General features: G+C 37.2%; 1 protein-coding gene across 1 annotated transcript; it reads right to left on the bottom strand.

Annotated features, from left to right (window-relative positions):
• Positions 1-9,402: 9,402 nt before the first annotated feature.
• On the bottom strand, positions 9,403-11,473 carry LOC131675202 (thioredoxin-like protein 1). The gene is made up of 4 exons (XM_058954102.1): positions 11,143-11,473; positions 10,725-10,992; positions 9,911-10,194; positions 9,403-9,828 (listed from the first exon to the last, which is right to left on the bottom strand). Exons 1-4 carry the CDS (start codon positions 11,238-11,240, stop codon positions 9,615-9,617), a joined length of 864 nt encoding a protein of 287 aa, XP_058810085.1. The 5' UTR covers positions 11,241-11,473; the 3' UTR covers positions 9,403-9,614.
• Positions 11,474-11,897: the final 424 nt, after the last annotated feature.

The raw sequence follows: 11,897 nt of genomic DNA, 5'->3' as shown, positions 1-11,897 counted from the left end.
GATAATATTGAGCGGGTACGACTTGCAATCGAACAAGATCGTCGCATGACTGTGCAAAAACTAGAAGAAGACCTTGAGATACCAAAAACTATCATTTCAGAAATTTTAACCGAAAATTTAGGATTCATCCCAAAATTACTCACATCAGAGCAGAAGAACATTCGCTTAGAAATCGCTCTGGACAATCTGGAAATGGTCAATAATGATGATAATGTGCTTAGAAAAATTATTACAGGTGATGAATCATGGGTTTATAGTTATGATCCGGAAACAAAACAACAATCTTCACAGTGGAAGAGTTCTGAATCGACAAGACCAAAAAAAGCACGTCAAAGTCGGAGCAATGTTAAGTCAATGTTGATTGTTTTTTTCGATTGTGATGGTGTTGTACATCACGAATATGCACCAACATGTCAGACAATCAATAAAGAATACTACGTTCAAATTTTGAAACGTTTGCGTGATGCAGTAAGAAGAAAACGGCCGTACTTTTGGGAAAGTGGTGACTGGCTTCTCCATCACGATAATGCGCCAGCACATTCATCCAATCTTGTGCAACAGTTTTTGAGCAAACACAATATCGCATTGCTTCGACAACCTCCATACAGTCCCGACATAGCCCCTTGTGACTTTTGGCTGTTTCCAAAACTAAAAAAACCACTCAAAGGACACCGATTCGATAACAAAACAACGGTTGAAAACAATGCGACGAGTGTACTTAAGGCTATCCCTAAAAGTGAGTTCCAGGGCTGTTTTGAAAAGTGGAAACATCGATGGAACCGTGTTATTCAATCAAGTGGGGATTACTTTGAAGAATGCCACCTACCAGATGATAAAGAATAACGCTAGCACGAAAATATAAAGGTAGGCCCGATACTATCCGGACAGACCTCGTATTTAGTGTAAATTAGATTAAAAGGATTATTGTTTTTAACTCACTGCGTTACACTCTCCATTTTCCTTCACGTTCAGTAAGCTAATTTCCCAGAAATATTTGAACGATCTGACCTGGGGGATTGTAGCAGATTACACTACATTACACTCTCTATTTACCTTCACATTCAGTAAGCACACGTCCCGAAAATATTTGAACGATTTGGCCTAGGGGATTGTAGCAGATCAACATTAGCGTTCACACACGATACGGAAGACAAATATCGTAAGTCAGGTGACTAAAGGAAAATTCAACTGGGAAAGATACGTGAGGTTGGAGTATGTGTCGATCATAAAGGCAAGATCACATATACACTATACGTGCTTAATCTTAACTTAAGAGGTACTGTAAGTTTGAATATGAACGGCACGAATCTCGAAGCCGAGATTTTGACAATTAACCGGGGTATAACGAGTTATAGTAAATATGAGTTTAAGCTATGTAGATTGCAATTAATTGACTGTTAGAACTATATATTTAACTGCTTTTCACAGTGTAATTAGTTTAAATGTTACGTTATTCTTATAGAAGCGGATTTTAATTTTTTGGCGTGGACAATCTTATATCCCGAGTTCAATTTCAATTTATAGTTGATTTGATCATAATCTTCTACTATCTCAAATGGCCCTAGCCAATACTTATCAAATTTAGTGTTACGTGGTTCTTTAAGTAAATACTATATACCTTATCACCTACTTGAAAGCTTTTAGCATTGGACTTGTAGTCATAAATTCTTTTATAATTTTCTTTAGATTTGTTAAGAATTTCAGCGGCTTTTGCTTGAGTATAATTCAAGCGTTGAAGAAGACTATCTACTACGTTATAATATGTTCTTGGGGGTGTCTGTTTAACAAAGGAGGATGGAATTCGGGCTTCTCTACCAAAGAAAACTTCACATGGTGTGAAATTATGTGCAGAGTGGATAGTGGTGTTATATGAAAACATGGCAAACCGTATCCATTGATCCCAGTTTTGTTTTGTGCAAAAGTGTCTAAGATACTCTACGAAGGAATAATGTGCTCGCTCAAGAGAGCCTAAAGATTGAAGATAAAACGCAGTTGACGTAATACGATCAATTTTGAAGATCTTACAGAGAGCTTTCATTAATTTGCTAAAAAAGTTGCAGCCTTGGTCAGTGTGAATCGTTTTTGGACAGCCATGCCGAGAAATAAATTGTTCGGCCAGGGCTGCAGCGACTGTTGCAGTTTCCGTATTAGGAATGAGGATGGCATCAGCATATGGCAACACTGAATCGTAAGCAAATACCTATTGTTTGAGTCGGTTATGGGTAATGGACCTACAATGTCCATTTGAATTTTATCGAGTGCAGCTTGAGGAGTATCAGTGATAACCATTGGTTGGCGAGTCTTCATTCGAGTAACCTTGTTCTCTTGACAATTCTTGCACGATTGCACGTACTTGGCTATATTGTTTGTCATAGTCTTCCAGTAGAAATGTTTCCGAATTGCTGCATACATTTTTCTCCACCCTTGATGTCCTGCACTCAGCGAATCATGATATTGTCTAATCAATATTTCCCTTTCGGCCTCGTCAGGAAAATAGATTCAGCTTAGATAAACCCTCGATTGTCACATACCCACGGTCTATGAACTCCTTATTAATGTCAGTACTCAAGTCGCAATCAGCAGTAATGAAGTTAATTAAATGATCGCTACTCATAAACAGAGGATCATTGATGTGTTTTATCAAATTAAACGCCATCAGGAACACTCTCTCATATATCACCTTTCTACATTCAGGAAGACTGACTACGCTGCCGTACTCACATCCAGGGACGTTACCCCAATCGGGCTAGCCAGCTTTAATGCGTTCAGCCTCCGTCTTGCCGTAGACAGACCCAGAGACGTCACCCCAATCGGGCCGGCCAGCTTCAGTACCTGCTATCTCAACCTCTGTACTGCCGTACTCGGACCCAGGGACGTCACTCCAATCGGGCCGGCCAGCTTCAGTACCTGCTACTTCTCTTTCCGTCTTACTTTCATTACAATTTGTGCTTATTTTCAATGACTATACTGTTTTCTCACAGTGTCATGGGAAACGAGGAATACACTCGAGATGGCTTCTTCAATCGAAAATAACTCAGCTCGTGAATCAGGAACCGATAGGGAGTTTGCGCAGACATCCATCTTTTCCTGGCTCACCGCCTCGCTTTCTTCCGCCACATCAGGAGCAACGGGATTTCTGGAGAGGGCATTCGCGTTGGAGTTCACCCGACCAGGCTTGTACAGTACTTTGAAGGTATACTCTCTAAGCCGGAGTCTCCACCTAGTTAACCTGGAGGTTGGATCTTTCAAATTATGAAGCCACACCAGAGGTCGGTGGTCAGTGACCAAGCTGAATTTCCTACCATACAGGTAAGGCCTAAACTGCTCTTCCAAATATCATTGCATGTAGCTCCTTCTCAATCGTCGCATAGTTTCGTTCGGCAGGACCAAATAATTTGGAGGCATATGCGACTAAAAGATCTTGCCCGATGGGACCTTGGCTAAGTACTGCTCCACATCCAAAATCAGATGCATCCACAGTAACGATAAACTCTTTGGTAAAATCTGCGTATTGAAGTATGGGTGATTTGCAGAGAATTTTAGTCAAAGTCTCGAAAGCTTTTTGCTCAGTAGAACTCCATTGAAAGGTCACGTTCTTTTTTAACAGGGTATAGAGCGGTTTGGCAACAGAAGCCAAATTTTTTATGAATTTCCTATAGTAGCCTACTAGCCCTAACAATTGTTTAACATTTTTTTTGTTTTTAGGCGTTGGAAACGATGGAACAGCTTCCACCTTTTTGGGATCGGGTTTAATACCATTGCTCGAGATTATATGACCAAGATAAGGCAGCTCTTTGCATAAGAACAGGCATTTCTCTAGTTCCAAGGTGAGATTTGATTCTTTAATGATTTTCAAAAACTTATATAATTTATCTATATGATGGTCAAGATTTTCTGAGAAAATGATGGCATCATCCATGTAAATTAACATTTCTACGCTTTGGAGACCATAGTAGATCTTATTCATCATGTATTGGAAAACTGCTGGGCTCGTAAGTAAACCCATGGGCATTCGAGTGTATTCCCAGTGGCTGTATGGAGTAGAAAAGGCCGTTTTATGTCTCGACGAGGGATGCAAAGTTACTTGAAAGAAGCCCATATGCATATCACATGATGAGAAATAGGTACAGTCACCTAATTTGTCTAAAACCTCAGTGATATTCGGCATGGGATATGAAATGTTAACGACCTTTTCATTGAGAGCCCGATAATCGACTACAAGTCTCCAGCGAGGTTTGCCGGAGGCATCTGGCTTCTTTGGAACGAGAAAACAAGGCGCGTTATAAGGCGATATAAAAGGGCAGATGACACCGTCGTCTGTCAAAGCTTTCACCTGCCTATCAAGCTCCTCCGTTTGAGACTGAGGGTGTCTGAATTGCCTAACATGAACGGGTACCTCGTCGACTGTCTCAATTCTATGCTGAAGAATGTTCGTGGCCTTCAGCTTCTCACCTGGTAAGACTAATTGATATGGGTATCTAGCTATGAGATTAACTAATTTATGACGTTCCATGGTGCTTAGATGACTCGTGCGGATGATTCTCAACAATTGAGTAATGCGCTTAGCTTCGTCACGCTTATCTGGCAAAGCAATTTCATCGATTTCGACCAATACCTCTGGGACTCGCTTAATCGTTGGAACAAGTAATATAGCCGTAATGTCTTGGTTGGACGAGTTTATAGCGCATACCCGGACCCTTCCATCAAAAAGCGATACTAAAGCCTCACCTACATGAACATCCGAACCCAAATTGATTCGCGAAAGGACCCCTTCTTTCAATCCTCTTTCTGCTGACACCGGAAATTCTACGTAGGTTCTCGAGCGTGCAGGTAGATTGATTTTACAACTATCTCGTTTTCGTCATTTTTGTTGAATTTCATGTTTACCTCTTCGTTCTCTAAAAATTCAACTCCTAAAATACCGTCTCCTTTTACAGGAAAATCATCAGGAATGACTTGGAAAACTACGCGAAGTTTGTCAAGTACAAGCTCCGTCTGGCCGATTATTTTAACAAGACCGCTACCGATGCCAGTCAAATTATATTGAACGATATTGTCAATTGAGGATTCCGAGTCGAGGCATTTAGCCTTAATGAGATTTAACCTGCATCCAGTATCTACGAGGAAGAAATTTGTATGGCCAGTTTCGCAAAAGAGTTGGATGAAAGGATCGACCGATGATTTTATTTCGCTGGCGCTATAGTAGACGAGTATTGAGCAGGAGGCTGTCTGTTCGCAGAGCTCGATCGCGCCTCAGTCGATGGAGCTGCGCGGTCGTATAAATGATTCTCTCGATCATTGTAGGAGTCTCGCGAGTTGTTACCTCGACGTTGATTGCAGTTTTGAAATTGATTTGGTTGATAGAGTCGTCCTCGAATTGGACCATTAGCGTCCGCGTTTCTACGTGGATCGGATCTACAAAAACGTGCAATATGTCCCGGCATGTTACATTTGTACGTAGCAACTGCGCTCCTCGAGCCGTTGTTTGGGGTATGGCGCCTCGGTAAGCGGCGAGCTTTCTCATTTTCGACTGGTGGAGTTCAAATTACGGTCCGGTGGACTCCCGCGCTTTTCTTCCCGAACATGTGCTACAGCAGCTTGATTGTCATTGCGTTGATTGTAGTGCGGTCTTCTGAAACCGTGATGTTCACGTAAAGCTTCCCTCTGCTTAACCTTCATTTCTACTTCAATGCCCATCGCTATTGCCTGCTCGAATGTCTCTGGTTTCCTATCCTCGACACGATTGCTAATGTCGTTCCTCATTACACCAGCCACGAAACAGTCGCACGCGCTCTCCTTGGCACATCGAATAACAGATGATGCATCCGGCGCAAACTTATCTCGAGCCACATTTATAAGCTTATTAAGCAAAAGGCTGACGCGGTTATTGTAATCCCTGATCGATTCATTCCTGTTTTCCACGACGCGGTTAAATTGTGCCGATAACTCCGGATAGTCTTCGGCACCGCGGTAATGATGTTTGAGATTGCGCAAAAAGGTCTCCAAATCTTGGGAATCATCGCGTCCGTGTAGGTAGTTATCAGCGTTCCCTTTGTATTTAACGAGAATCATGTCAATAAAGAGGTAACGCGCCTCCGGTTCCACAAACTTGTAAGCTCTCTCGCAAGCTCGCCCAAAGGATTCAACGCAATCTCCCTCTCCCTTAAACTCCGGAACCATGGTCAGAACCGTCTTTAGGTTAGCTGAAAATACGGTATTGCTGTCTGCGCTCAATCTCATCGATGCCGAGATACCTGATGCGGAAGCCGTTTCATCATCGCGATGGATGGAGGCACTAGAGCCGTTAGTGTTGATGGGTGCGGGTACCAGTGGTAGGTCGACGATATTGCGTTGACTGTGATCAATAATCATTGCGCTTTGAGTATCCGTATAATCGTCGCTATCAGTTTGCGTAGATATGCTTGCTACTGAGGCAAGTCCGCGTATGCCTCGCGCACTGCGTCTGTCTCGACCGCCTTAATTACCCGTACCATTACCCCTTTTTCTAGCTGAGCCTGTACTTACGGTATGTACGGTATCTACGGTCATCGTACCTCGTGTACCTCTTGCGAGGGGTAGAGCTTCGCGGCTCCCGCAATTTCTATGAGAATTTCTGTGCATGTTCATTATATATATATATATATATATATGTGTGTGTGTGTGTGTGTGTGTGTAACAATCAACTCTTAAATTTCTAATTGCTTCAATTTTCGAAAAAAAAACAAGAATTAAAGCTACTTAAAAACTAATTAATGTTCAAGTTCGCTTCAAATGACAACAACTCCCTATTGATTTAGTGTCGTATGCGATAAAATGAATATTTAAGTTATTATGAAGTTTATTTATTTAATCAGTGTATTTATAAAAATAAGACATCTACTCTGCGTTTAGTTAGTCCGTTTTTATGAACTGTAAATTTTACTGTGTCATATGAATTTAAGATTAATAAAAATGCAAAAATAATTGAAAATTTCTAGATATAAAATGAAAATAATTATTTATATAATAAAGATTTTAAGGTAAAAAAAACGATACACCATCAACACAGAGCTGTTAGATCGGCTTACATTTACGCATAATTATTTCTTATATAATACGAAATAAAGTACCCTAATCGCGATGGTCACTTGGTAAAATAAGGACTTACTTTGCTGATACTGCGTTTGCTGCCTGTGATTTTTGGACGACTGCGTGGCGTGGTCGCAAAAATCGCTTACCCTGGAATACACCCTACGCTCCGTGGAAAACACGCCCAAAACCACAGAGAGGGTAGTGGCACTTACACAAACTGCACGTTTATAGTCACAGTCAAAATAAACACCTGTAATAGTCAGCGATGTATCCAAAGTCTCGAAGTATCATCAAAATTCGCACGCACGCACTATGGTTCACTTGCCGCTTACACCTAGCCGTGCCTCCGTGAAGTATTTCTTCTCTCTTCTTGTAGATGTTCGCTTCGTGATTTTTGTTGCTGAACTTGATAACGAAGGCCACCAATGATTTCGCGTTTGAATTTTGCGAATTCTAGATCACTGCCACCACTGTAATATCTCCTCTCCTATCTACACTTTTGGTTTGCGCGCGCAACTCACGTGAATTTAAATAAGAATTAAAACGTGGTTCGGGTAACTTTTGAAAAGAAAACACAAAATTTACTTTGAAGAGGACTTAACTACCCGTAAGCCTCTATATATATTTATGTGAAAATAACAGAGCTAACTAAACGGTTCGGTAGCGAAATCGAGTCTGAACTCGCGATGCGGCGTCTCAGCTCCGCTTGATGCTGCTTGCTGTCATTCGCGCATGCGAGGGAGGGAAAAGGACGTCCCTTTTCTAGGCACTGGCGAATTAGGAGGTTGGTTTTCTCCTCCCCTGGCTCTCAGTCTCGGCCTCTCTTCTCTCCTCGCTGATGGTCCACACGTGCGGCGTAGCTGTTCGCAATGGTGACAAAATTTAATGGGCTTTCGGCGGGAAACCCATTAAATTTTGACGATTTGAAAGTCGTCAAAAAAAGTTGTTTTTCCTTATTTTTTTGAGCCATCCTTTACGACCCGCTGTGTCGTAGCACCCAAGTGACCATTTACATTTTTTACGGTTATGCTAGCCTATTAGCGCTTGCTTTCTATTTTCTTATGCACGTAGTTTACGGCTTTTACTTCGCGTACCTGACGATACGTGACGTTGGTTCGTTACAACCTCGACCAAGAAAAGGCAAGCATGAGGGGATGCGCACACACTCGTAGCTTGACACGGCGCATATACTTTGGCGAGAGCCCGACGGCTGTACCGCGATTGTTCGGTACAACAGTCGTAAATTTAAATGTAAATAATTCAAATTTTAGTACCGCAAAGTGTACTGAAATTTCGCCCACGTTTAAAAGTAACTAAATTAAACATATTCTATAAGTTTCAGAAAATTTTCAAAGAAATGATTTTACCCGAGAACGTCCTAAACTCTTCCATTATCATCTGGTCGTCTCACGGCATCTGTTGATCCTCAATATAAGCTACGTTTTTTTTTTGCAAAAAAAAATTACATACTTTACAAAACACCTTTTACGAACTAAAATACCTTAATATTTGTCAAATACTTTTAATTTTTTTTTATTTATCTGATACAATTTTTGAGTTTTGGATACTCGATTTTCAAAAATGTTCTTTAACCATATTTAAACGTTTAAAAGTATTTCTCGACTAATTCTACAGGTTTCAAAAACAGAAAAAAATGTTTTGGTACCGACAAGTCAATTGATATTAAAAAAACTTAATCAAAAAATTTATGTTCTTTTTTAATATATGATAATAATTTTTCGATCATATAACTTTTTTTCAACTAAATTTGGAAAATGCTCCCGTGAAAACTCGAACTCGAACCTAAACCTACTTATTTGTGAATTTTTTCCGATGGAATTTATTATATAACAAATAAAATGTGATTCATGAAAAAGCGTTTCACGAGCGTTATTAAGTTAATACGTACAATAACTTTTTTTGTCTCAATGTAAGTTGAAAAATATTTAGTGGAATCCAAACTAAATAATTTGGTAAGATTGAAGTTATCAACGATTATTAATTTACTATCTGAAGAACCAAGATCATCAATACTACATTAACTATTATATATATATATGTATATATATATATTAAAATTTTCTTAGGTAAACAAATTAAACTTTATGTTAATTCAAATTGGTAGGTTCATGAATATTTAACCTAAATTTTTTTACAAAAATTATAATGTTAAAATGAAAATTAAGTAAAAAAAATATTGGTAAATTTAATAGACATTAACACATCTCTTCAACAAACTTTGAAACACTGATTCAAATATATATTTGTCACCCCTATAATTCCTATATTGATTTAAGTTGAACTAATATAACAAAGTATAATAAATTTATCGATTTATTTATTTTATTTATAATTTATTTTTATGATTGTTCTGCATATAATCATAAAAAGTTCATGAAAATCCATCCCAATAGTTTTGACAAATAATAATTGAAAGGTAGTATCTATGAATCGATGTAAACTCCACTTTTACTGAAACTATTACTATTTATATGAACATATAAAATATGTTACTTATTATCTATCGTAATTTTAATTATATGTTAGTGGCTTTCTCCTTTTTTCCCTGTAACTCTCTTGAAATCTCCCATATTTGTAGTTGAAATAGGTGAACCAATGATCGATAAATTATCTATTTGAGTGGTTTCAGATCCACTTTGATTATCTTTTACAAAAATTTGCAAATTTTGAACATTTTGAAATTTAACGTATCTTAACTGAACAGGATTACCTTCCTCTATATCTTTAGGAGACAATCTGCAAGTCAAAACGGAAATTAATTATATTTTATTTGATAAGCTGTATTAAGAAAAAAAAGAATACATCTCAAAAAGCATACAATAAATCTTGAACACAAATATTAGAATCTGCCATATCAAAATCTATAGTCCTAGGTTGATTTATAAAAAGTTTTAAGTTTTTTGGACCCTTCTCAGGTGGAGCTTTAATTTTCAATGAGTGAACTTTTACAGCTTGTGTAAAAGTTATAGATATTATCAATTGTTCATCACAGTCACTTTGTAAATAGCCATTATTTGATGTTAAACAATGTTCCAAATTATGATCATCAGATTCATTTAAACATTCACATTGAGCGTTCATTATAAAAGAACTTAAATCCATCTGTAATAAAAAAATTTAGTTTAAAAAAAAATAAAAATTAGGTTTTATTGTTCCATTTTATAAATAATGATTCATTTGTTACTATGATAATTATTGATTCAAAGTTCTATATTGTTATAAAAAGAATGAAACATATTATATTTAAAAGAAAATTATAACTAAGTAAATTGGTTATGATGTTAAAATTTTGCAATTTGTTGAATTATGTAATTTGTATTTATTTTAAATCAATATTTTATCGTAGTTTGATTATCACTATATCTGTAATAAGAAAACAGAGAATCAAAATGATATAATTAAGAATTATAAAATGGCAAGAAATATTTATTCTAATATGTTTATCATTGAATAAAAAGCTTAGATTAAATAATAACTAATTTCATAAGATATGATATTTGAAGAAGTTTAACTTATTTAATTATAAAACATTAAATAATTTTATCTTTTAAAATTCTTTCCTCAAGTATACGTAACTACAAGGAGTAAAAACATTCCTAAAACATGGTAATATAGATTATGAAGATACATACATGGCCTACAACAGATCCATCAGATTCATCAGATTCGTTAGACCCATAATAATGCTGGACCTTTACTTCTAATCCATTTGGGTCAGCACCTTGACAGGAATCAAGTTTAACTCTGTTGCGGTAAAAAATAAAAGTCGGCATTGCATTGACACCTTGTCCAGCTGCAGTTTCAGCACATTGATCAACATCAACTTTTAAAAATACAGCATTCGGGTATTTTACAGATAATTGTTCAAATATTGGTGCAATTCTCTGACATGGACCACACCTAAAAAATAACATAAGAAACCTTATTTAAATATATTATTTTATGAAATATTCAACGTTACAAATAATAAGACTTGAAGTAAGTGTAAACAATAATTTTATTGACTGTATATACATATTATCCAAACATTCTATATTTAAAAAAACATACCAAGTAGCTGTAAAATCAACAATAACAAGTTTGGTTCCGGCATTTAGCAATTCTGCATGAAAATGGCCCTCATTATTGATAACTCGTACCAATCCCATGATTAAATATGTTTTGACACTACCACAAAAATTAACATCAAAAGGAAAAACTAAGAATTATAATCGATACTTTCATGCAACACACACTCGATTGTTACTAAACTATCATGGAAGCTATAGTGCAGTATTTACAGTATTACAATTGCTACTTAGCATTGATCAAATAATGACTGGCGTTTTTATTCAAGAAGTGAGAGAGGAGACCCAACTCCGTAAGTAAAAATAGTGAGATTAATACAGGATTGGTGATTCTGTTAAAAAGCTTCCAGCAGTTAACTTCAGATCTCACAATTTTTGTAAAGCAGGAACGAAAATTGTGAGGTCTGAAGTCAACTGCTGGAAGCTTTTCGACAGAATCGCCACCGCCCTTACCCCAGCCACCAAAGTGTAGTGGACAGTGTAAATAAAAAATACCATTCGAAATATCTCTAATTGAACCCCCCAAAAATGCTCATTATTTTAATTGAACCCCTTCAGTTGTTCCAAAAGAAATAAAAAATTATGATCATTTTTTCGTTTTTTTGCAACTACGATATCTTTAGTAATACTAATACTTTTGTAAAGAAACAAGGCAAAAAAATTGAACCTTTGCTCGTTTTAATTGCACCCCTGTTACTTTTTCAAAATTATTAATATATATGTCAAAAACAACAATCT

The sequence above is a fragment of the Phymastichus coffea genome, unplaced genomic scaffold (assembly GCF_024137745.1).
Source record: "Phymastichus coffea isolate CEN01 unplaced genomic scaffold, Cenicafe_Pcof_1.1 PCOF00017, whole genome shotgun sequence".
Classification (NCBI taxonomy): Eukaryota; Metazoa; Arthropoda; class Insecta; order Hymenoptera; family Eulophidae; genus Phymastichus; species Phymastichus coffea.
The sequence above is the reverse complement of the archived record's forward strand: the minus strand, read 5'-3'. Positions and strand labels throughout refer to the sequence as shown.